Genomic DNA, 25,786 nt, shown 5'->3' with positions numbered 1-25,786 from the left:
AGGTAATAAAGGAGGGTGATTTGGGGAAATTTTACAGATTATTTTCTTGCAAGGCCAACAGAGCCTAGTAAACAGTCTCTTTTCTTTGCTACTTCTGTATTAACACCTCTCCAAGTGGGTAGTGAGAGACATTTAAACTAGACTAGCCAGCAACCAGAGTGACATCCAGACCTGGAACAACCCAAGCTTTGAGACAGCAAGTCCGCAAGAGGTTCAGGATCTGGATACCGATATCAGACAGACTTAAAATCTATGCTGATTCCTGAGGGATTCACAAATGAGGGTTTATCTTTGTATCTAGAAAATGAGGGTGTGTGTATGTTCATTGTTGAGCTTCAATACTAGCTAGCCAGAGATGAGGAAAAAATTTGAGCCATCATTGATGTTTACGCTCATGTGACTGCTGTTCGTGTTTATCTAAGGGAAAAGACACTGTTCTTCAGGTTGATTCACATGGACAGCGTGTTTGTAGTGTGTGTGTGTGTGTGTTTGCTTACTGAGAGCACTTTCAGGTTCAGTACTGGCTGTATCTGTAAATAGGAATGAGAAGAACCCTCCTGGTCTGGGAGTCCACTGGATTTAGCTTCCCTTAGTAATAACTGCTGAGAGATATTCAGTGACTGTTCAGCATCTCACTGTAGTCACATCTTTCCTTCGTTACAGATCAGGTTAGTCACTCCCAGGGATTCCTACCACGTTAATTCACTAAAACAAACAAAGCATACAGGAATATGTTAAGTTCTTTGCTTTATAAATGGTGATCGCTTACAGATGTCCAAGTCAGTAATTGGAGCTTCATAGTGTAAACCATTTTAGAAAAGCACAATTTATAAAAGCCTCTCAATCCCTCAACAAAATAAAATAATAAAAAAAAAAAAGTGAGAGAAATTACCGGGAAACACAACATAGTAAGAAAGCAATGTCAAAGAACATATCAAGCTTCACTCCAACACTGTAATTTTTAATGTTTATTTCTTTTTTAGGTCCATTTTGTGAGGAAGCTGGTGATCCTTGTGCCTCTCAGCCATGCCTGAATGGAGGTATATGCCAGTATAACCAGTCTGGATATGTTTGCAATTGCCCTTCTGGTTTCCTTGGTAACAACTGTGAAATTGACATCAATGAATGTTCTTCAAGGCCATGTCAGAACAGAGGTACATGTATCGATTTGCCAAATGTAAGTATAAATGTTAGAAATCCCTATTTGAACAGAGAATCATAGAATTACAGCATCATAGAATGATTTGGGCTGGAAGGAACCTTCAAGTGTCATCTATTTCCAACTTCTCTGCAGTGGGCAGGGATGCCTTATGCTAGACCAGGTTGCTGAAAGTTCCATCCTACCTGACCTTGAACACTTCAAGGGATGGGGCATTTACAACTTTCCCCCTCTCTCACCAATTTAGCAAAAATGATGATGCATGGGATGATGTCAGAGGTCTTACAGAAGTCAAGGTAAGTGTTATCAGTTGCTTTTCCCTTATCTATCAACGCAATTACTACATCATTGAAAGCCACTATTAGTCAGACATAATTTACCCTTTGTGAAGCCATGTTGTCTGTTTCTAATCACCTTCCTATCATCCATATGCCTTCACATACCTTACAGGAGGATCTGTTACATGAAAGTGTCAGAACATTTAATACTAATGTAAATGTTTTAAGTAGCTTTGCATGCTTCATGAAGAAGCATAGCATTGTCTAAATGTGTCCTGTTTATAATATTTTTATTATAAAAACTCCTAAATTCCCCATTTCATGCCAGTTGCTTGGTGACCACATAAGGAGCTACCCATGTTATTTTATTTCTTTTTTCCTCTCCCTCATAAAATCATCTGATATAAACATGAGGCATCATGTGATCTTTATTAACTAGTGATTATCTTGTTCTTGCTTTTCATGCGTTATAAGTTTTTTAATTCCCTTTTTTTTCTTTCTTTTTTTTTTTTGTAAAATAGAATAAATTCATGCAGACTCACAAAGTTTTGATAATAAAGTCATAACTGGTATTATGTCAAAATAAATTGTTGATGTTCTTTCATTAGCATTACTATTGCAAATAGCAGTGATTATACAGAATCAAAACAGTAAAAGAAGAGTTCAAAAGCTTAGTTATCACACACCGGTGATACATACTCATACACAGAGAAAACCAGAGACATCTAAATTGCTGAATAAATTGATAGATTTCTAAGTTATGTATCCTGTCTAAATATTTTGTCTACTGGATATACTAGCACATACTATTTTGTGCAGTAGACAAAGAGATGCAGTAGTTTATTTCACATGTATAGAAAACTCTCAATAGGAGTTGGAGTTTCCTGATTATACCTTTAAGACCAATTCAAAAGAAACACCTAAGCACTTCTTATTTCATTAGGGGAACAAACCCCTTTACCGTTTCCTTTACTTTCTGACTTCAAAAGGCCCATGATGAGCATAGAAAAATAAGGGTGGGAGTGTCACCTCCAAGAAATATTTTAGTTTGTAAAATAATTTATTTTTCTTACTGTTCAAATTAGATTGCAAGAACTGACAGATGTCTTTCACTGTTAAAGAGAAGCATAGATTCTGTGCTTTATATTTAAGGAGAAAAAGGATACTCATGATCTTTCTTCCTCTAGTTAGTGCCACCGTTTGGTGTCTCATGTACCTTGTGTATTGTTACTGCTTAACAGATGCAAACATTACATTGGAACAAAATCAGAAATGAGGAAAAAACCCTAAATTAATTATAAAACTCCTTCTTGATTCAGTTACGAGATCACAAAACTGCCAATTTTAAAGCTGGTATATTTCCAGTTAGCAAACTCAAGTCTAGTATAATCTGTGCTGGAAGGCCTGTTCTACTTGTCCTAAATCAAGTTTGTAATCTATCTGAGACTAGAACTGCTTTTTTTGCTGTCTTTGTGAAAAGTTGTCCTAGTTAGGGCCTCTCTAGTAATGGATGTAAACACTAAAACTACTAAATTTTGTATTGTCTTGCGTACAACAAATAATTATTTCCAATATCCCTCTCTTCTATAGGATGTGTCATGTATCTGTATGCCAGTATTTACTGGCAAGTTCTGTGAGAGAATACTGAATCCATGTGAATTACTGCCTTGCTTAAATAATGCAACTTGCATAACTCAGCAGCAAAACTATAACTGCCGGTAAGATTGGAAATTAATGTATTTCAGTACTTTGTTGGTTCACTTGATGATATCCTGCAGATTGCAGAAAGAAAAGACATCATCATTCACAGAGAACACAGAAAACTATAAACTTTTTTTAAAAAAAATGTATTTATCTTTTGTGCTTTACTCTGTTAGGCTTCGTGTAAACTCTGGGAGCGATACAAAAAGATTTAAGGAATTGAAGGGCTATAAATTGTTTAATTATTAATGTTATAAAATAAAATCTATAAATTTTAAAGCATTGATGACAGTTGAGACAGTTATACTACAGGTGCCACTCCCTTTCAGGGTGTATGAAGTTTATGTTTTTTCTGAAAAGATAAGACAACCTATTGAATTTCTAGTTCACAGACAGGCATTAGTAGACTTTAAATTGATCCTTCAAGCAGCATATAGAAAACTGTTTTATTGAGAAAGGCCACACTAAAAATTATCCATTTGAAAATACCAGAATTGATCCAATGTATAATTTAATTTCATGTTTATATAGATTTTAAGATTTTTATTTTCTATGTCAGTAAGGAGTACAATTTATCCTGTTCCCCTTTGCTTGGCTTTTATCTTGCTGCCTGAGTAAGTTCTGATAAGCATTACTGAAGTAAACAATTTTCAAATTTTAGGATATTCATAAAAGCAGATAATTGAAAGCTGTGATACACAAAAGCCTGACAACATACTATGAAGAGTTTAGAATCTGCAAAAAATATAACAGAAGTATAGAGCACAAAGTTACAGTGCATCAGCAGAGATTCAATTAAGAACACTTGAAATTAAAATATAAGTAGAACTGTTTACAATTTTCCCAAAGAAGAAAATCCTAAGTTTCATTCTTATTCACTCCTACATACAGATATACATATAAACACACATATGCAAGCTCATATACAGTTAGGTCTTCCCATATAGATATGTATAGTCCAGAACAACAGTTCATTTTCCAGTTCTTTAAACCGAGATATAAGCTAATAATTTATTATTATATAACCAGTCTTTCACACAATATACATGTATTAGTATAAAACAATGTGTTGAAGTTTACATTTAAAAATATGCATAACATAAACAATTAATATCCAGATGTAGATCGCCTTTATTAACAAAACCCAAACCAAAAAAAAAAAAAAAAAAAAAAAAAAAAAAAATTCCTGGCCCTGTTATTCATATTGAATAATCTATAATTCCACAAAGTATTGGTAGAAATGGTCTGTATCATGACCCTCATTGTACCATAGAAATTGTTTAATAAAAATGTCAGTGGGAAGACATTGTAGTTTAACTGTCTTTCCTTTGATAATATTATATGAGAATAAGCATGGAAGTAATTATTTAGATCAATATAACAGAATGTAAAAATGGGCAATTAAGAACCCATTTTACATTGCAGTGGGTTATAAACTCATTAGCACTAAGAATGCCCTAAAAGGGAACAAACAACCTAGAGAGAACACTGTGAATAATGTTCAATCCACAGTTTACTCTAGCAACCAATTTGCACACCAGACATTCTTGATGAAGGAGGAGAACTCCAGAATGTGACTCATATCTTCCAGAGAGAAATATCCAGGGCGGGTTACATGACACATCTTACACAAGTTCACAGTTTTTGTTGTACAGAGGTAGAGGGTTACAATACAATCACAGAATATTAGAACATAATAAATATACAGAGACTTGATGAACAGCCCAAGTTGGAAGAGACCTTGAAGTATCTCCTGGTCCAACCTTTCAAGAGAAAGGGAGTTTAGACAAGATTATCTAGTACCCTGTCCAATTGCTTATTGAAAATCTCCAGTATTCAGCCTTAGTTTTGCCTTTCAGTCCCAAAAGGCTTCACTTAATGATTGCAATAATTTTTATGATTGTTAATAATAAACAAAAAATAATGTCCTCATTTTTTTGTGTAATTAAACTCAATTGTCCACCACTTAATCTGAAATAGTTAATAAATATAAATTCTGGGTATATTTATGCCTCTGTACTTGAAAGGAGGCATTTAGGTGAGAGAAAGCATTTTGAGGAAGTATGAGTTACATATTTTTCACAAGGAGATCACATTCAGTAGTTTTGTTTGTGAGAGCTGCAGTCTTGCCAGAGTGCTGAAGTGCAGAGGAGGTGTTGACTGATAGAGAGGCCCAACAGTTAGCAGGCTTTACTATTTTAAGGATTAAAAATTTTCTTTTTAAAGTCATGTCCTGCATTAGCTACTTGACTAACAGGATTTCAGAAGACCTGTAAGAACAGTGGTTAGACAGTTTCAGTTTTCTAAAGTCACAGACTTGGACGCTTTCTGCCTGTGATTCATGTTTTAATTCACTTTAGCCAAATGAAATCTACCATTAACAATGTTGCCTTAATTTGGGAGATTTGTAGATGCTCATCAATGTTTTAAGAGAAGATTTGATTCATTTTTGGTAATCGTAGTCAAATACTGTATGTAATAGCTCTGTCTAGTCACTCCACAATAAACTCCATGTGTTTCATACTGCATTTGGTGTAACATTACATGTAATACTACTACGCTTTTAGAGCATTTTAATATCATAAATAAGTGTAATGGTGTTTAGGTCAGATGCATATACAAGTTCAAATAATAGCTGAATTGACCGTTTTACTTCGTTACAGTTTATTTTGCTTCCCTCTATATTATGTTGTTCTCCATATGCCTAAGCATATATCCTACATATATATATCCTTATGCCTATCCATATATCCTATATCCTTATATCCTACACAATCTCGGCTTCTTATCAGTGCATCCTTCCTTCTTTGGGAAAGCAGTTGTTTTCCATTCTAAACATGTAACAAACAGAATCAATTTAATTTTCTCCACTTCAGTTATGATGTATGACTATCTTGTATCCTAATTCCATCCTTTCAATCTTGGTATCATACACAACTTTGTGCTAAGAATCTAATAGTTGCATTTTTTCTTAAATGTCAAAATTTAGGGTGAATTCAAATAGGCAGTGAACAAGGATATCCATCATAATAAACTATGATTGTTTGCTTTATATCTTCTTCTATTATCCATGTTCTTTAGGACAATAAACAGTCACAAAAAATGTGAAAGGGTGTTCTGAGAAAATATATTCTGTTAGTGCCATCTTTGGAACTTTACTGTCAACCTTTTTTATTCTAGCTTACACTTCCTTTCCCTGACATTGATACATTTATTGCAAAACAACAATAAAAACAAGAACAGAAAAAATGAGCAAATACAAAATTTAGAAGGAACAGCTTCTAAAATTGGTTTACTAGATTATCTGGTTAATGAAACAATTGTAGATTGAAGGAAAAAAAATCTAGGAACTCTTTCACTTCAGAGCATTGGTAAAAACAAATCAGTAAAACAAACGTAATCGAGTTGCTCTGATTTGGTTTCAGATGTTATTTAAAAAATAAATGGCAAGACAATATAAAAAAACCCTTTTTACTATTATTTTACATTCCTTTCACATGGAAATTTTTTTTAGGAAAAACTCCTTTTAGCTACAATACCTGAACCAGAAATTTTTTAAGGATAGACTTTGCAAGAATCTTGAAGCCAAGTACTTGAAATGGTAGAAATATAATTGCATGCAGCACCTTTTTCAAGAGGAGGGTGAGGATTATGTGGTCCATTGCTACTTGCATAGAGTGTCCTCATGTGATTGTGTCTATACCAGCCTCAAAGCATATAACCATTTACAGAAGGTTTTCCCATATCCATCTACCTCTGTCCAAATGGTCCTTTGCACGAATTGTGGTTGGTTTCCAGGGATTTCTGATTAAATCCAACCAGTTTAACACTTAACTAAGGTAATAAGTGACTTAAGCTTCTGGACATGCTACATGTGTCTGTGCATTCCTCGGACTCAGAGCCATACCCACTGATAGACATCTTTAACTGATTTAGAAAGTGTGGCTAACTCAGATGCTTTCTATTGAAAGTTGTTGCCTAAGTAGTTGCTATTGAAAATATATCCTTTACTGTAGTATGCTGCTTAACTGTGAGGAGCTTCATGCATTTTGAAACCAGGGGTTGGATAGTTTTTTTCTTTAAATGAGAAAACATATGCAACACTCTGGATCTCATATCTATTAGGAGCAAGAACGTAGGAAAACCAGAAGCAATTCTGTATAATCTTCATCATTTCCAACTTCTGGACTGAATAATTTGAAAAACTACCCCTTAGAAACAGCTAAAGAAATTCCCTTCTATTACTTTTTGATTCCTTCACAAACACAAATTTTCAGCTAATTGGCCATTTCCTTTCTCTTCCTAAATCTTTTCTTTCCATAATACCAGAAATAGCCTTTAGACAGAGGAACATGCTGTTTCTGTAAGAACATGGTGAGATAGTTTGACAAGGATTATCTATTTATCAAGATACAAATATTCAAATATTTTTCTACATTGTTCCATTATTGCTTTTGAATAAGACTTCTTTACTATCCATTTGAATCTCATCTTTTTTATTTGTGTATATGAGATTTTTTTAAACATGGTAGAGAAACATCAGGAAAGGATTTTCTCCTACTAAGTGCTGACATGAATCAGAAGAAATTTCTGCAGTTCCTTTTACTATACATGAGTTATCCATCACTCTATTGGCATCACATGGAACTAGCAAACAGTCACAAAAATTGAATGCTAGTTTTCTTCATTAAAGAAAACACTAAATTACAATTAAGCTAGCACAAAAACAACTCTGCATTGTTCTCTACATTGTTCCTTACAAAATTAAGCATGTCATCATTTACTACTCTTTAATCATTAGCAATGATTGATGTTTATTTCTCACTTACCACATATTTATTATTTTTTTCCTCTCTTATGATTTAGTTGGCCTATCCTTTCTAATAGTTTTTCAAGACCTTGTTACCTTGTCTATAACTGTTTATTAAATATTACCTTATTCTAGGGTGTTTGGTCTTTTTTCTGCAATATTATATGAAATATTGGTGTGAAAATACTTTAATCGAGGAAAGAAATTATTTTATGAAAAAGCAAAATTATCCAGAAAAATGCAATGGATTTTTAATTTCTTGAAAACATGTTCTGAGTATTTTAAATAACATAAGAGATCTGTTTTGCTACTGCAAGAACATTATTTAATAGAATTATGGAACGTAATTAAATACAATTAACTTTTAAAATGCAAGTTCTCTAAAATACACTGGTGTATTTGCAGCTGCATGCCAGGATTCACTGGAAAGAACTGTGAGGAAGTAATTGACTACTGCAGGCTGCTCAGCATCAACTGTCTGAATGAAGGATTGTGTCTTAATATAATTGGAGGGTTCACTGTAAGTAATTTAATACATGTTAAACTAATTCAGTGTTCCAAATTATAAAAGCTTCAGACAAGCAGAACTTGAAATGCATACATTATTCTAAGAGACAAGAGTGGCACACTTTTATAGGTTTTATTTATTTTAATCGATAACACAAGGGCAATTCACTTGGGTAATATGGATTTTTTTATTACTTTTCTACTGAGACCGTGTTTAGTACTATATCAAGTAAGATAACTGAAGGGTATTTTTATAGTAAAAAGAATATATAACTAATTGCGGTGAGTGTCATTACCCACAAAGATGATAATCACAGCTGTGTCGCAGCCTTTAAAAATACATTGCTTAAATTAAGATCATCTGTTGCCATTATTTTAACCAGAATCAAGTTACTTACCTCCACATAAAGTTTAAAATTAATACAAACTTAAAACTTTGATGATGAAACTGTAGTGTGGTGAGGTTCATTGCAACTGACAGTTTGGGAAAAAAATATTAAATCTGCTTGTTTTAACTCTCTAAATTGCTCCTGAAAATGTTAAGCAAGGTGCAGAATCTGGCACTTTTCCTTGTTAAACTCCATATGGCTAGTGATTGCCCATCCCTCTAATTTGTCAAGGTCTCTCTGCAGGGCCTCTCTGTCCTTGAGGGAGTGTAAAGCTCCCCCCAGCTTAGTGACATCAGTAAACTTACATCATATTCCTTAAAGTTCTTTGTCCAAGTTGTTAATGAAGATGTTGAAGAGCACAGGGCAGAGGATGGAGCCCTGTGGAACCCCACCAGGGACAGGTCACCAGTGTGGTGTCACCCCATTCACTGTAACCCTTTGTGCCTGACCTGTGAGCCAGTTGCTTGCCCATAATGTAACCTGGTTATTAATGTTTGGTCCAGAAGGATCCTGTGAGAGACAATATCGAGAGCTTTGCTGAAAACATTACATCTTGGACATATAATTTTAACAGGTGACAAACACAATTCTTGAACATGAACAGACCTTCCTCTCTCAAAAAATACTGATATGAAAAATTCTCTTCCTTACTATTGATTTATCAATTATTGCAATAAGAGTGCTGTTGAATTTCTCCTGCCTTGCAGCTGCAATGTTGGAACCACTTCTATAAGTAAATATAGTCACTGTTAAAATTCTGAAGAAAATATAACAGCACTTTTTTTTATATATCCATACCATAGGAAAGTGTTTTTATTAATGTTGTACTGGTTTGTCAAATTTATAATAACAACTCCACCTACTTAGAAGACAGGAGGCACTGTTTTAAGAAAACAATTAAATTAAAACAGTTTAAACATAAACCATACTTATACAATTATTGACGTGTGAACCAATTTCAGATTTCAGCAGAGTTTTATTCAATAAAAATATTTAGCTACATTATTATGACAATATGATAACCTGCTTCTTAAAAAGATTTTTAAAAAATCTGCCCACAGACACACTTTTCAATAGATTTTTCAATTCTCATGGCAATTTTTTCTTAAATGGATTTTATAAGTGAAAAGTCAGTGTTCTTGTTTTGCAGCTGATAGTATTTTCTCATTGTTTTTAATCTGATTATCTTAAACACTTTATGGCTGTAGGTATCTGTTTTCCTTATCTTTACCTGAAGACAGGGAAAAGATGAGCAATGCCCAAAAGGCAAGTGACAGGGAAGAAAGAGCTGTTGTTTGTTTCATGCTTATCATACTACTGCCACGTGCTAACGGCCTCAGGGTATGGAGTGGTTCGTGTAGAGTTCTACCAGTGATTTAGAATGGCGCCAGTAAAGCCTCTGACACAAGACTGTGCAGTAAAAACCGACAAAGAGAGCATACAAACAAGAAATCACTTGTTGATGTGAAGCTTTCCTCTAGGTCCCAAGGGTGGATCAAGCACCTTACTATCTATTTATCCACAGCAAGTATCTTAGATAATGGCAAAAAGTATAATCTCTGCTTAAGATCCCCTATTTCTTCCTGAATCATTAGTATTAAACTGAAAAAAACCCCTCAAAATCAAAACCAACCAAACTAAACAGAGATACTGAAAAAAACATATTAAACTAATCCAGTGCAAATTCTGAGAATAACAGAACTGTAATTTGGAAGCCTGGAAATGAGCACAGTTTTGAAAACACAATAGTGGGAAAGCTGAGGTATGAAAACTGTCAAGTCTTTGGCATACTAGCTGTCTTTACTTTCTAGGGAGAAACCACTAAATTGTATAAAAATGCAGAATTTACAGGGCAGTTATGATTACCTACGGAAGTGCATTTGAGGGACAAGAAAGTGCAGCTCTACAGTTGTTGCTACACACTCTCCCATTTGTGATCTGCCATACACTTCCTATGGAAGGGCATGCAGATTAAAAATGCTTTCCACGTCTTGCAGGGTGTAAAAATGCTCATTCATCTTTTTTTTTTTTTTTTTTTTTTTTGCCTAACAGCTCCTTATTATGCTACAAACAACTATCTTTAAACTTATATGGTCTGCATAGTGAATCCAAGTCTATTTTGTCAACATGCCTTTCTCCCATCATCCTGACAAACCACTGATTCATGCAAGGCTGTGTGCTTGCAGCTAACAAAGAAATTGAATTATGTAGACACAAAAACTGAAGCTGAAAGATGAAGGGAAAGAAATGTCATTGTAAGGTCCATTTCCATTTGTCAGCACTACACTTGAGACAAGGTCTAAACAAATTATACATACTGCCTGAGCAGCAGAGCTGTGTTGGCAAGCAAATACACACTAGAGCAGCATTAAAGAAAGAGAAAAAAATCTCTGTTATCATTCTGGGTTTTACCACTACACCTACTGTTGGTCATTCAAAGAAAATATTTGAAATTTCTCTGAGAAGCTGTACTGACACTTGTATGTGAAATTTTATGTTGGAATCATTGCCAATGGATGTCCTGGTGCCTTCAAAAAGAGCAACAGGAAATGCTGCTGATTTCTGACTAGGGTTCCTACAGTGCAGTGGAAGTAGATCATGCTGTTAAGGGAGAGTGAAGCTAAGCAAAAAGAAGTGATGGTTTTAACTTCGACAAGTAATTTGCCTGGGGAACACTAGTTAACGAGAATAGGTACACAGATGCATTCACTTCAGGAAATTGTTCCCCAGTCACCAGAATTTTGCTTTCTTATATGGATGCATGCTTAATATTGTTTATTTAATAGTATGATTCGCTGTAAGAGGATAGAAAAATTAATATAATAGAAAAGATTGGTATCTAAAACCTTGCCCTCCAGATGGCTCTGTGGTTGTTAATGTTGTACTCTTTTGGTCTTTTTCTCACATCCATATAACAAAGTTATGACTTTTACATTTGGAACTTTATTGTGAATCTGAGATATTTCAACAACAAAGTGTGTACCAAGAGGATTTATGGTTGATAAAGTAAAATTATGAATATACATTAATAATCAGTAACACCATGGGGCACACTGTTGAAGTTAAAAAGCCCCGCAAACATATTCTGCCCAAAGACTACTGTGTTCTCTAGCAAAGCAGGAGACTTGTATACTAACACAGAAAATGGTCTTCACCGAAGTTAATATATTCCTTCTGGGGTGATGTGGGAAGGAGGAGAGAGGAGGGAACCTCTCTTTGTCCTGTGATTTTTCCCCGTGTCAAGCTGGTATGTGGTCATCATTCAGCAGAACTTGTACAGAAATTACAATCAGGCAGACAGAGGTCCAAGTCTCATCCCTTCCAGATGAGTTTGCCTTTATGGGTGCAGAACCAGGCCCATCAGCCAGCTGTCAGGCTGGGAATCAATTTGCACCTTTGCAGAAGAGCAGTGAGCAGTGCCAAGCCTCACAGGCCTCCCTGAAAAACCTTTGTGGAAAGTCTGCTGCTCTGGTCCTCTTGGTAAGCTCTTCCCTGAGGATCCACTTTCAGTCCTAACGATTTTTGATAACACTTTATCCCTAGAAATCTGGCTGAATTTATAACCCAGAAGCAAAGCATCTCTACGCAGAATTAGCAATAATCTCCAAAATGGAGCTATGTCATACTGCTTAGATCTCATAGCCCTAAGAAGGCCTCCAACTTATTCTTAGAGAAGCCATTTGTATTTATTGTGTGAGAGAAGAAATAACTTCTAGGTCACGTATCCAGAACTGAAAGGCAATATAGCTGAGAGAAAACATTAACTTGTTTAACAAATTCAGTTCTTTTAAAAAAATGCACTAGGGCTTTTTTAAAGCTTTCTGCGCTGTATCGATCACCATTTGTTTTCTGAGTATAAAAAAGGCATAAGGAAACAAATAAATATATATTTATATATATATATAAAATTTAATATATATGTCATATTATATATTAAAGCAGTTGGTTAGAGTGATAAAATTATTATGAATATTTATAACAGATATACTACCAATGCTAGAAGCAATGAAAATTGGCACTGCAAAATCTACTGCTCTCAGATGCAACTTTTATACTTATGTACTACATATTAAATAGATTATTTTCATTTTCCTTTTTAAAAAAAACCTATGGTCTGTCCTACTGTTTGTCCCCACGGACCATATGAGAACATTATAGTCTCATCTCTGTGAAGCCACTTTGCCACTATGATTAATTCTATTGATGTCTCTCCTGTATTTGTCCTTCCAGCTGGGTGTTCAAAACAGCAGTAGTTCAAAGTCAGATACTTCCATTAGCGGCTAGTTTTGCACAAGTTAATTAGTCAATTTTCTTTCACACAGCAACAGTAATTTTGCAGAAGAGTTCACATAAATTTTAAAACGTCCTAAACAGGTTTTTCCCCCTTCAGTATTTAATTTGGACTTTATCAAAATGTATTTTCCAGCGTTTCTTTTTCTATTGAAATAAACAGCATCAAAGCACCCTAGTGCTTTCATATGTGCTGCTAATTATCTCTGAGCTGTACAGAAGTTAATAAACAGTAGAAATCTTCAGGTAATAAACTAAATATCCTTCTTTTGAAGAGCAAATGTAATGAAAATATTTAAATAAAACTTTAATCATGTAATAATTTCATATATCTTTATGCAATGGATCTGAATTTATATAGTAGAATAGCATATAATTAAACATAAATGAACAGCAAAACAGACCAGATATAACCAACAGAAATGTTCTGGTTTATTTTTAAATGCAACTTCTGAGAAGTTAAAATCAAGCCTGCACTCAAGTTTAAACCACTTTTCAAAGATACAGAAATTCCCCAAATTTCTTTTTTACTGACTTCCCTATCTAATAAGGGACTGGCCCCTTGAGATGAGGAGAATGTTTGTAGAAAGAGTCCATAAAATTTCACTCAGCCAACTCAACACTGTGTATTTCTGAAGCACATCACTTATATGTTTTATATTAAAAATTATAATAATTTTTTTACCTGTTTATTAATTCCAGTAAGATCAGACACACATTCTCCATTTGCTGTATAAATTTTGTGGTGTCTTTGGCAGCTGTTTCCCATACTGTACAGTAAGTTTCTAGCTTGAGCTTCTTGATGATTATTTTTCATTCTTCAGTATTTGCCCTTTCGTCATCTACTACCAAAAACTCAAAAATGAACATTCTTAATTTGCCTTTTTAATTTATAATTAAATATTTAAAATTTTTCATTATTTTATGAAGTCATATGTTAAGAGAGATGGCACCTGCTCAAACTACACAAAAGATAACTTCATCTTCCCCCATCTATACGAGATGTGCATGGATAGTATTCTAGTTTCTCTTTTACTATATGTTCACCTGACAAATGAAAGAATATAATATTTATTAAAAGTAATTAATTAATTCAAGCCATGACATATTTCTGCCAAGACCCATAACTGTTTTGCCTGAAATCAGGGTTTCATATGAAGGAGCATATCATATCAGAGATCATAGTATCGTAGAATGGTTTGGGTTTAAAGTGACCTTTAAAGGTCGTTTAGTACAATTCCCCATCAGTGAGCAGGGACATCTTCCAGTACATCAGATTACTCAGAGTCCCATTCAGCCTGACCTTCAGTGTTTCCAGAGGTGAGGCATCTACCACCTCTCTGGGCAACTTACTCCAGTGTTTCACAATTCTCATTGTGACACATTTCTTCCTCCTATCTAATCTGAATCTATCCTCTTTTACTTTAAAAACATTATCCCTTCTATTGCTATATAACCTGCTAAAAGTTTTGTCCCAATCCTTCTTATAAGCCCTTGTCATGTGAAAAGGGGAGATTTCCTCAACCCTTGGTGTGGGGAGATTTACTCAGCCCTTATTGTTTGTCTGTCAGCACCCCAGGAAAGCTGAGATCCTTGTGCCCAACCTGTCTGTCAGTGTCCCGTTATGGGTATCCTTCACTGAGCTGTCCTGCTAGATCAGAGAATGGCTTGACTGACTCATTCAGGGACACACACCAATACCATAAGGGAGATCCCTCAGTGAGTCTTCCCACTTTATGATCCCTCACTGGGTCTTCCACTGTATCTGAGTATGTTCCCCTTTGCTGGTGACTGCCAGCACCTGTGAAGGACTCATACCAACAGTTCACAGAATAACATTCTTTATTAATATAAAATTGTGAAAGGTTGAGTTTCAAGGATCATCAGTGGTAGTATCTGACTGCAAAAACATATTCAAAGCAATACGCAGACAAGCTAAGATCCCCGATAAAAATATTCAGCCCAGATAGAGTACAGTTCTTACCCAATAGACACCCCTACAGGGGAGAAGACAGGTTCAGCCTGTCAACTGATCCCAGCAGTCAGAATGGAGTCTTCCCTAACATTTCCCCCATTCTCTACTTAGTTTTATACTATTCCTCTAAGTTTAGGTGGAGCTTGAGTGACCCTAGTCATACATACCTTTGTCACCGATTGGAGTAAAATTTTGAGCATGTCAACTGCATTCTATCCATGGAGCAACAACTGTATTTTACCCTGTAATTTCCACACCGAACTTCTGTTAGGATGTGGATATAACTTCACAGTTTCCTCTAATTTTACAGCCAGCCATCTTTCCACAGCCCTCTTTAATGAAATGTCACAGAGAGATCTCCCCAGAGTCTTTTTTGCTCCACGTTGAACAACCCAAACTCTCTCAGCCTGTCTTTGTAGGAAAGCTGCTCCAGTCCACTGTGGCCCTCCTCAGGACCCACTCCTATAGGTCAATGTCTTTCTTGTAATGATAATCCCAGAGCCAGATGCAGCACTCCAAGTGGAGTGTCACCAGAGCAGAGTAGAGGCGCAGAATCACCTCCCTTGACATGCTGGTCATTCTGCTTATGATGCAGCCCAGGATAATATTGGCTTTCTGGGCTGCAAGCACACACTGCCAGCTCAGGTTCAGCTTTTCATCCTCCAATATCTCCGACCCTCTCTACCAGGCTGTTGTCAGTTGGTGGAGGAATGCGGCCACAACACCGATCCCTGAGGAAAATTCGTGAGTAAAAAACCACTCTAGACCTCTCTCTTCTCATCTTGGTTTGGATATTCTCTCTGGACTATGGAAGAATCGTGGGAAATGGGGCTCTCTGAGCCACAGAAAAAAAATGTATCTAGAAGTTAAAGGAATCCTTGAACAACAAAACAAAAAAGTATTGCAACCGGGAGATCTAGAACATTTTTTTATCTGGCTTTTCAAAAGGTTCTTCTATATTTCTCGAGACTTACTTTTTGATATTGAACTGCCTGGAACTTGTCAGGGGTGTTTCTGGGACGAGATCTGGGATAAGGTAAGGGATCAAACAGAACATGGACTAGCGAGAGAAGCTTTCCGTGCATCCCTTATAATCAGTGAAGCTCTTGAGGAGCATTTGTATGGTCCCATTACCCCTAAAGCAGAAAATCATACTTATCCCGTGGCCAAGATCGCGCGGCTGCCATCCCTGCAGCGTGTGACTGCAGCCATGCCAGCGGAGGTGCCTGTGCTGGATGCACCCAGCCCCCTCGGGAGCGCGCGCCTTATCGCGGACCCCATCCCTGTCTCGGGGTCCCCGGCCACGTGGCCGCGAGTGAGGGAGCGATGCCGCAGGCGCCGCGGGTGTTGTGGGTCACGAGCAGCCAGGAACCAGGCATCGGCGTGGAAGATCGCTCTGAGAGACTGGCTCGGAGAGCCCTGCGGAGGGAGAAGCGGCGGTTTCCACAGCGACACGAGAAGCCGCGCAGCACAGCGCCGAGCCGGAACGGGGCCGCTCTCAAAGCAGCGTGGAGTTTGCGGAGCGGAACCGCTCACAGGGCACGGAGCCAGCGGCGATGGCAACGCGGGGCCGCGCAGAGCCCGGACACGTGCCAGAGCAGCGCCGCTCGGAGAGCGCAGAGCAGCTGCAATGCGGGGGCCCGGCCAAGACGTCGGAGTCGGCGAGGCGGCGGCCACGCGGGACCAGCAGCCACGACGAACACGCAAGCACGTGATAGGAGAAGTTATAGCAACGAAAGTCACAAGAACTGTGAAATGGTACAATGTAAAAAACAACTATGGATTTATAACACGAGATGATACAGGGGAAGATCTATTCATCCATAGAACTGCCATTAAAAGGAATAACCCTAAAAATTACCTGCAAAGTGTAGGAGATGGGGAAGTTGTACAATTTGATATAGTGCAAGGAAAGAAAAGTTTACAAGCAGCAAATGTTACTGGGCCTAGAGGTATTCCCGTCAAAGGCAGCCGTTATGTACAAAATTATAAACAATATCCATCCCCGCAACTTCCCTACCCACAGCCTACTTTCCCTTTTTACCCTATACCCAATATGAACCCTTTCCTAAGTTTACCCTATCCCCGGTTTATTCTTAATCCGTTTTTCACCCCATGGCTTCCCTATACAATTCCATTTCCCTACAATTCCTCTCCGGTACCGAGGGGGGGATGAAAAGGGGGAGGGAAGAAATTAAACCCTCTCCTGCCTCAGTTTCCCCACAAAGCATGCCCAGAGAGTTCTATCTCCCTTCTGTCAGCCCTAAGATGTTCCACAGAATCTGTTTGGACATTTAAAGACTCAGGAGGGTGGCTTGTTTTGTCTTGAAACTGTTCTTGTTATGTTTATCCAGTTGTTTTCATTCTCCTTTTATTAAAATAAAACGGGTGAGATGTTGGGGTCTCCCCCCCCGCCATGGAGCCCTGGGAGAGGGGCCCTGGGGGGAAGACATGGGGTTTCCCTGCCCCTGGTCAGCCTCATTCCCGATTGGTTGGTTTGTGTTCTTCTGCATGGGAAGGACCCTCGGGTCCCGTGACTGGAGGAGTTCCTCGGCAGAGCCCCGGCCATGCGGCTGGAGAAATAAACATCCCTGAAACATCTACCAAGAATCTATCTGTCCACATATATATTTCTTTTCTATGGGACTCCTGGTTTGATATATGCGTGTTACAGTATCCCCGCTGTAACAGTCAGTCCCTTTCCCCCAGCCCACTTGGTACCAGGATTCCCCCAGCCGATGTGTAGGACCTTTCATTTGACCTTGCTGAACCTTGTTGTGCGTTCCCAGGGACCCACTTCTCAAGTTTGTTCAGGTCCTTCTGGATGGCATCCCATACTTCAGGTGTGTCAGCTGCACTGCTCAGCCTGGTGTCGTCTGTAAATTTGGCAGATACAGTAAGTTAGGACCAGTTAATTTTGTCTTTTAAAATTAAAAGTCAATTATGTGCCCGGGTGTATTTTAGGTTAAAGATTAATATTGTAAGTTTTAAGACCTATCAATTCGAATAAGGAAGTGAGTAAAATGTACTCCCCAAATAAGTTCCTCAATCCACTAAGAAGCTACACATTTGTTAGCTATGAGCTAAATCTCTATATATTTCTTGCAGTTATTATTTTTCCAGTGTGAGTGACTTCCAGAATTTCAGTTAGGAATGCACTTTACATACAAAAATATGTAAGCAGAATTTTATTTTCTTCATTTAAACAATTTTCAGAGCTCCATCAGTGCAGAAAAAAATAAATACTATTTCTTTTTTGTCATTTGGCCAAACAGCATCTTTTGGGTTCTTGAAGCCTTTTTCTCATAAACCAGTCACTCCAGTTCCTAATGCCAAAAACACCTATAGAAAAATTTGAAAATATAAACACCTGTGAGGATGTACATATAACTCAGATTGTATTTATGGAATGGGGGGCAGCAGGGAGGGGTGGGAAAAGAAGAAAATCTGAGCATAGGAATAAACAACACAACAGAATAATGTAAGATAAATCAAAAATTGAAAGCATTCATACCTAGTTTAATAACAAAATTTTGGGTTGAGTTTGAATTTTCTCCACGTACTTTAACAGGGGCAAAGCAGCCTAACACATGAACATCTTCATTTTGCAAGCCCTCTTACCAGGCAATTGAAAACCGGGAAGAAAAAAAAAGAAAGGTTATTGTACCAGTATGCTCGGAGATTATTACAATTAAGCTTTAAAAAATTGCTTAATTTTTGTGGAAAGTGCTGGCTTAAGCATCCCTAAGACTTGTCCTTCAATTATCCTCAAAATGATTCAGGCATAGTCTGGAAATAGTGATTCAGTTCCTGAATGCTGTTTTGCCAGCAATACATCATCCAAGGTGCAGAAAAGTGACTTTGCTAGATGAAAATTAAATGTAGTTTTCACAACTACAGTCACAATTCCATCTCTGAGAACATTTTTTTTAAGTTAACATGTATCCACTGTAAATAGGGTTACACTTCAGTGAACTTATTTGAAGTTCTTTCTTGCAGAATAGACTTAAGATATGTAAAGAAAGAAAATACTGGCTAAACAGTTTTTACCAATAAATAGTAATGTTTAGTGACTGGGCAGATAAAAGGTTGAGTCTAGTCAAGGAGAATTTCCAAACATGTCCTCATGAAAAATAATCATAAAGGAGAAACTATCTTATAAATCCCATTTGTATAGGTACAGTGGCAGAAAAAAATGAGACAAAGGAAAATGTATGCCCACTGCTGAATGAGGCGGATGACATTCAGTGTCTTTGCTCTGGTTTTTATTTACAATATCTGCTTTCAAATTTCCCAAGTCCCGCACCAAGTGGCAAAATTTAGAGGAATGAAATACTATCAATGAAAGAGAAATTCCAAACCAGGAACAATATAGGCAAAGAGGGTATTTATAAGTGTCCAAAGGGCTTGACAGGATACATCTGTGGAAGATGAAGGAGTGGGCCAATGTAACCAGATCACGATAAAGTGTAGGTAACTTCATCTAGTACTGGCTTGCATTAGTGAAAGCATAGAGAGCAGATCAAGTGAAGTCATCAGTCCCTACTGCACAGCACTTGATAGGCTACCTGTGGAGTACTCTGTGAGGTGTAGAACTTCAATGAACAAAAAATAAGACTGACAAAATTGTAACAAGTCTAGCAGAGCGCCATCAACACTGTGAAAACTTTGCAGCATATGATGTATGAGGAAAGGCTGAAGGATCTGTGTTTTTTAAGCCTTGAAAATAGAAAGCTGAATGGGGATATAATTCTTTTCTTCAGCTCCTCATTGGGTGATGATAAACAGGACAGAGCCAAATTTTTCTCAGAAGTGCACAGCACTGGAGTGACAGGCAGAAGTTGCAACAAAGGAAATTATGGCTAAGTATTAAGAAGAAATGGTTCATAATGTAGTGGAGTGTACTTCAGCACTGCAAAAAGTTGCCCAGGAAGGCTGTGGAATCGTCATCCTTGAAGATATTCAGACCTGAAGTAGACAAGATCCTGAGCAAGCAGCTTGCATTTAAAATTTGACCTGCTCTGAAGAAGGAGTAGGACTATATGACCCTCAAGGATCTCTCTTAACCTAAATCATTCTGGAGTCCTATGAATGTAAAATATATTGACAAACAGGATAGATCATGTTTCTATACATTTGTCTGGGATAAGCACTGTGTACTGACTAACAAAGATAGACAAAGCCATAGATACAGTTACCTAAAACACGCCTTCTTGATTTTACCTTTTACCTAGTAGTGCCAAATTTAATCAAACATAACATCAAGGATAAGGGCAGTACATAGCAGTGAAAGGTGTTCCTGGAGACTGAGGGGAAGGAAATCAGGAAATGGCAGGGACATAGATGGGTATTGTCACAACAGAGTGATGCAGGGATAAAAATGCAGAAAATACAAACGAGTATACAGCTGCTGGAGAACTATGTTCTTCCAGGCCTTGGAAGGTAAGTTGCACTAATTCTGTAGGCTATCATACTCCTCTTATACCTAGGTCACTTTGGAATTATTTTAGCTATCTGCTGTTTCAATAGTTGAATGCAGACATTCACAGTAGGGGATTCTCATCAGTGCAGTTCTCTTAAAGCCTTCACTTGACCACCTAAGTACTGTTCATTTTTACAAAATATGTATGTCAGGGAATCAGAGATCACTGTAATGGGAATGTTTAGAAGACTGAGAGGTCAGGCCAGTTTTAAAATTTAAAACAAACTTGTATGCATTAACTCACAAACAGCATACTTAATGCTAGTAGTTTTTAAGATGGTTAGGAATTGTCAGTACACCTACATACTGCTACTCTGTAACATTTACATTCTAAATTCTCTGTGATCACACAATGCTGTGGAACTGATGCCGAAGAGTTAGTGCTGACAGCTGTGATCCCTGGTGGTTCTTAACAACCAAGGTCAAGGTAATCTGTCTTGTGAGCTCTTTGATGAGAGAAGTCATTATTGAATTGAGCTTGTCTTCTGTCTCTGTCCTTCCTCTTCATATCTGATGGTTTGTGATATTTTATGTCCCCCACAAAAAACTCCCCCTGCCCTTCAAAAAACAATACTCTCCTCCTGGTATTACTTGCCTTGAGGCTTTTTGTGTCTTTACAGTATTTTTTTTCTGTATTCAGCAATATATTCTGCCTATTTTCTGTGCCTTATGCTGATCTTGTTCTTTGGCAACTTTCTTGTTACTTATATGAGTCACTACAATGCTTTTGGTGGTCACATGTACACATACTCACTGTACTAGTTTGAAAACAAACCAGTGGGAGGCACCAAGTCAGAATAACAATTTAATGGAAATTAAAGAAAAGGAAAAAAAAGTAAAAGAAAACACTGGTTCAAACTGACAGAGTCAAGGTACAACCTGACACCCTGTTAGGCAGGGTGGTGGTAGCAGTCTGGTAGAAAGGTGGCTGCAGTTCTCTGAAGCGGTGATCCTGTAATAAAAGAGTCTGCTCTTCCTCAGACAGTCCAATGGTGGCTGTGTAGCTTCTGTCATCTGGAAATCCAGGGGGAAGGGTGTTCTCTCTGGTGTTCAGAGTCCCAGATTATATCCACGATGGGATGCTTGGTTCCTCCCTCTTGGGTGGAGCATCTCACAATGGGGTAATGAGTCATGAGGCAAAGTGTTGATTAGGCTCATTAACAGAAGATAGTCCAGAGGGAGTTATCTCTGAGTCAGGCGGCAGAACAATGATGGGCAATTAACAGCAAGATAGTCTGGGGGGAGGAGGCAAGGAAACACTGCCCCACCTGGTTTCAACAGCTCATGAGGATGGTAATAGAATACACTGCAACCCAGGACACTCACATAAAATGTTTATGTATTGTGAACCTGGTACACCATTCCACTGTTCTAAAATACTTGCATGCTACTGTTGGCTATACTGTTTTATTGCCCTTATAATGGGATTCAAGAGAAGCTACTATTAATTATATTTGGTCAGGGCACTTGTATGTGTTTCAAAGGACTCTTCTGAGAAGCTAATATAAGCTTCACATCTTCTCCTTTCCTCTAAATAAACCGTTTTAATTTATTTTATTTAAAAGGTAGGGTGTGCGTGTATAACAGAAACCCTGTACTACATTTTCTGATTACTGGTTGGTGACTGTTTCTCTTGTAGGCTTTGTTAGCATCACTGCCCAATTTCTCCTTCATCTCTAGGCCTTTAAAATCCTTTTAACACACTCAGTTCTTCTGTTCCTGCTGGCATTTTTATCCCTTACAACCAGTAATTATCTCGCCATTTCCTCCACCTCATGTGTCCCTTTTTCCCACAATTTTTCAACAGATATGGTAGGTGAGTTCTGCCTCTCTCAACTGTTTTACCATGTGCAAATACAGGCATGAATAATAGTCTCAGCTGGATGCAACACTCTGCATTCTACCACACTTTTACTTGGTATTAAAATAGGAGACTCAAAGAAAATTCTACAAACTTTCACATTGCATTTTCATTTTGGGTTTTCTGTTTGTTTGTTTGTGTGTTTGTTATATCTAGTGCCTCTGTGCACCTGGATGGACAGGAGAAGTTTGCCAATTTGCTGAAAATGCATGTTTAATTTATCCAAATAATTGTTCTGATGGAGCAACTTGCATTGATATGAGTCAACTGAGAAAACAACCTTTGCTTCAGTGTTTGTGTCCTCGTGATTTTACAGGTAAGGCATATAAAAATCATGTAGAAATTTGTAGTTTCATTTCCTTTCAAATATTCAAATATAAGAATGCTGGATTTTAAAGAAACAAGGGATAGAGAAATATTTGGAGGAGTAATCACACCTCTCTGCATTTCCTGCCCTCCGCTGTGTTGCCTATGAAATCTAAATGGAGTTTACAGGTTAATTTGAATCTTCCAATTAAGGTTACAGTAAGAATAGACCTAGAATAAGCTTCAGCTTCAGTTTGAGACTAAGTGTATGTCTATGTATAAAAGTCCTGCATGTGAGCTACATGTCTGACAGCTAATTATAGTTCCTGGATACCTAATTGACGAGAGAAACAGAGTTCAGGATGTTTGTTAGTTTGTATCAGCCTGTATTTACTCAGATAATTTTACTTTTTGAGAGCTGAATTCCACCTCCTATTTTAATTCCTTAGTGGACCACCAGTGATTTATTAATTTAATTTGGTGTGGGATTAACTGGTTCATTTTATTTAACTAAAGCCTAGTCTTTAAGGATCTCTGTATTGTCAGTAAGTCAGTTTTTCAGAGGAGGATTATAACCACTGTGTCAGATATTTGTTAGTCATTGACACAATTTATTCAGCAGTGTTTCTCTTTTAATTAGAAAAGAAGCCTAAAAGAGTAGCTTATATTAACCACATTGATATTTTAAGTGACAAAGAAAATAATTTCTGATTTTTTCCTCCAGCCTTATCCTTTAAATAGAAGCTAATTGAAGGTGGATCCTAAAATCCTTCACTAATCTTTTTCTAGAGAGGGAACTGAAAGAGAAGATTCAAATGTGATTTGCTGCAGGTTTAGGTTAATATTATGGAAAGAGATATTAGCCATATGTACATCAATTTAAAGATGAGTGCCAAAAATATTAAGAGAACTTAAAAAATAACCAGTTGAAATATAGAAACAATGTTTATTACCCAAAAAATGAAAATTAATTTAATTTAAAGAACTGATACACAGAGAAAACAGACTTTAAATCTACTACCATTGAAAAAGAAATCATAGGATAATAACCCAGAGGTTTAACTATCAACCTTTCTTTTCACTTCTCTATTATCACTGTTAGGGTTTTATTTTTTCAATCTATGCTTGACTTTTTTTTATTGGTGTGACATCTAAAATTATGGATTTGTAAATAAAAGTACTGTTTCACTACAATACTTTACGGCTTTTGAGATCACTTAAAGTCTCTAGTGTACAATATGATCATGAAACAAAAGTTTAACAGGTTACAATAAATGGCAATAAATATATGCAATTAATAGAATTAAACCTTACTAAACACTGAGTCATGACTGAATTCAAGTGGAAACAACCTTGTTGTTCAGGGACATCTTGCTATGAGGCCAAGATTCTTTCTCTTGTGGATTCTCATTGTACGAGTTCTATATATTGCAATAGAATTTTTTTTTTTTTTACTTTTTCTGTTTTTAAATAACCAGTTACTTTTTCAGTCTTGATCCATAAAAAAATGTCATTTATACCTGTTTATTGTTTCACTTATGTGCTTGGAGATGGAAAAAGGGAAGGGAAATGTAGTAGCAATTTTGGCACATTTACTTGATTCTGAATTAAATAGTTTCTGCAACTGGAAAAGCTATTGTAGTTTCACATCTATTGGTTCTTAATTGTATTTTAAAATTATAAACACTACAGCTGTAGCTTTTGCATTAACATTTAAATCATGCTTGGAACAGACATCTTAGGGAACACAAAATATGACATGATGTAACATTCTCAGCTATGAAAAGCAGAACTTTGATTTAAAAAGTAATAAACCTACTTCAATTTGATTCCATACTCTTTAAGAAAACCTTGTAGAAACTTAACTTATACACATGCAATTTTAAACTATATGTTTCTGTTTATATGTAAAAAGCATTTTGGGTCATTTACTGAGAAAAATATACCCATGTTTGGTTTAAATGCTCAAAGGAGAATAAAGGGTTATAAAATATAGTTATTTTTGTTGAATAGGTGTCATTATTTTTGTGCTTTCAATTTCTTTCTACATTTTCATTTTTCTCTTCTCTGAAAGTGGATAAAAACCTTTGAATCTACAACAGTGCTTGTAAGTAACATGGTTTATGACATCTCAACAATCCATATCAGCAATTTCTCAGGTCCTGCACAGTAGACCAATTGTCCTTGAATAAACTTCCTCAAATTTATTACTATCTTTTCCTAGAGCATTCATATTGGCAGGGATTGATTTGGCATGTTAGACACTTCATTCTAACTTCACAGAAAAGTCCTTTTATTAAAATAATCTTACTACTGCTAAAATAAACTGAATCTCAAGAAAATTCAACACTCATTAAGATTGTTCACAGATTTATCCATAATTTTTCTCTTTTATTGTTTTATTGAGTTGAGATAGATCTGCTAATTTCTACAGGTATATGGGAAATGTATATAAACATACTTTGATGGAGATTGCACTATTGAACTATGTAGGATACTTGAAACAGTATTCTGTAGAAAGTATCTCTACTGGCATAATAACTAATGTCCCAGAGAACAAGATACGGGCTATAAAAGATCCTATACCTTTCACAGTCTAAGTAAGGCAATATTTATACTAGTGAACAAAGAAATTACATGGCCTAGTTTAAATCCTTCTCTCTGGTCAAATCCACATTTTTAATTTCTTTTGTTCTCGAGGATACAGTGGTGACATATTTTAACCCTGGTGAGCAGCTAAGTACCAAACACCTAGTTGTTCATTCTTCCCCAGTGGGGTGGTGGAAAGAATCAGAAGCACAAAAGTAAGAAAACTTGAGATAAAGATAAATCATTAGGTCAAGCAAAAGCACACAGGTGTGTAGAGAAACGGCTGAGTGAACAGGGACATGTATACATGCACAATCCAAGCTATATTAGTGAACTGTCCTTGACTAGGGAAAAAAGAGAAGAGCAATGCTGATGTGGCAAGCCGACAGGATGTTGGGGAGGGAGATGCTGACCATAGAAAGAGAAAAACTTATGTTAG

The 25,786-nt window shown here is 36.8% G+C and overlaps 1 protein-coding gene across 4 annotated transcripts in view; it reads left to right on the top strand.

The window, feature by feature from the left end:
• The window catches only part of EYS (eyes shut homolog), an 860,563-nt gene that overhangs the window by 132,282 nt on the left and 702,495 nt on the right, over positions 1–25,786 (top strand). For 2 of the 4 annotated variants that reach the window (XM_048297572.1, XM_048297571.1), the window contains exons 4-7: positions 984–1,177; positions 3,028–3,155; positions 8,354–8,468; positions 22,609–22,768. In XM_048297572.1, coding sequence (XP_048153529.1) covers positions 984–1,177; positions 3,028–3,155; positions 8,354–8,468; positions 22,609–22,768 — 597 coding nt within the window. Of the gene's footprint in view, positions 1–983; positions 1,178–1,223; positions 1,456–3,027; positions 3,156–8,353; positions 8,469–20,879; positions 21,019–22,608; positions 22,769–25,786 lie in introns of those variants that run through there. The other 2 variants (XM_048297573.1, XM_048297574.1) reach the window with 2 other exon arrangements.

Source organism: Corvus hawaiiensis, chromosome 3 (genome assembly GCF_020740725.1).
Source record: "Corvus hawaiiensis isolate bCorHaw1 chromosome 3, bCorHaw1.pri.cur, whole genome shotgun sequence".
NCBI classification, from domain to species: Eukaryota; Metazoa; Chordata; class Aves; order Passeriformes; family Corvidae; genus Corvus; species Corvus hawaiiensis.
Note: the sequence above shows the minus strand (reverse complement) of the source record. Positions and strands in the feature narration are given on the sequence as shown.